This window comes from Frankliniella occidentalis, unplaced genomic scaffold, assembly GCF_000697945.3.
Source record: "Frankliniella occidentalis isolate FOCC.00 unplaced genomic scaffold, Focc_3.1 Scaffold50, whole genome shotgun sequence".
In the NCBI taxonomy this organism is placed as follows: Eukaryota; Metazoa; Arthropoda; class Insecta; order Thysanoptera; family Thripidae; genus Frankliniella; species Frankliniella occidentalis.
This window is the reverse complement of record NW_026267180.1, coordinates 683,012-684,245: the sequence shown is the minus strand read 5'-3', so window position 1 is coordinate 684,245 and position 1,234 is coordinate 683,012. Positions and strand designations below refer to the sequence as shown.

Below are 1,234 nucleotides of genomic sequence, written 5' to 3'. Positions count from 1 at the left end.
GCACAGCACCTTGGTGCACAGCACCTTGGTGCACAGCACCTTGGTGCACAGCACCTTGGTGCACAGCACCTTGGTGCACAGCACCTTGGTGCACAAGCACCTTGGTGCACAGCACCTTGGTGCACAAGCACCTTGGTGCACAGCACCATGGTGCACATTCAGGTGCGCGGGCAGACGACGCTACTCACCAGGGAGCCCGGGCTGAGCGGCGCCAGGATGTGGGGCACGTGCTGCTCGCTCTCCGACTCGGAGGATCCGCTGTCCTCGTCCTCGTCCACGTCGTCATCCTCGTCCATGTCGTCGACGCCCTTGCACCTGCGAGCGGGAGACGTCCATTTAGTAAACGAACCCGGAAGATCCCATAATGAGACTGATCTTTGACTAGCACCGCGTCTGGAGGTGGGTACGCGTTCGAACCCACCCGCCAGCAAGCTGCTTCAAAATAATACACAAGCATCCCCCGGCCTGGCCCCGTCTGGTTCCGCCTCCGTTTCGGTCGTGGTTCCCACACAATGGGGCTCTGTGGCACTCTGTGCGCGCTACGCTGGCGCTGCCCCCGTGGCGCTGTCGCTGACCGAATCGCGTGGAGCCAGGAGGGAGCCCCCGACGGGGCGTGGCGGGGCGTGGCGGGGCGTGGCGGGGCGTGGCGGGGCGTGGCAGCAGCCAGGGCCCAGGTGGGTGAGGGAGGCTGCGACAGGGGCCGCCGGCCCGGTCGCATCTAGCGCCACATCGCCACATCTACGCGCTCTAGGCCGCGCTAGGGTGTCTAGGAATTCAGACCGCCCCGCGCGGGCGGCCCAGCCTCGGTAGTGGAATGCAATTTGGACTCCTTTTTGATCTCCTGTTCAGCTCCACCCGACAAATCACGCCGCCGGTGTTGGCTTCCTGCCCCCCCCCCTCTTTTTCTCACGAGGCTGGGGCAGCACCCCACCCCGGCTGGGACAGGGGCCGAAAAGAGGGGAGGCGGGTGCTTTGCCAACGACGACACGCATCGCTACTGGAGCGAGAAACTAAACAGAAACGGCACGTCCGAAGGCCCCTTGTCGTTTAGTCTGCTGTCGAGCCTACGTTTAGCACCCCCTCCCCCTCCCCAAATCCTCCCTTTCCTACGGCTAGACGGGGGGCAGATGCTGTTGCTGTGTGAGGGAAACGTCCCCATGACGAGTAGTTGCACTCAGGGCATATCAACCGCCGGGGATTTACGACCGGAGGGGACCACCCCCTCCCCCCCCCC

At 64.4% G+C, this 1,234-nt stretch overlaps 1 protein-coding gene across 1 annotated transcript in view; it reads right to left on the bottom strand.

Annotated features, from left to right (window-relative positions):
- Positions 1–188: 188 nt before the first annotated feature.
- The window catches only part of LOC113205158 (uncharacterized), a gene marked incomplete at its 3' end in the record, with an annotated part of 21,520 nt that continues 20,474 nt past the window's right edge, over positions 189–1,234 (bottom strand). Inside the window, 1 exon segment of the mRNA XM_052267379.1 lies at positions 189–315. Within this exon segment, the coding sequence (XP_052123339.1) occupies positions 189–315 (127 nt within the window).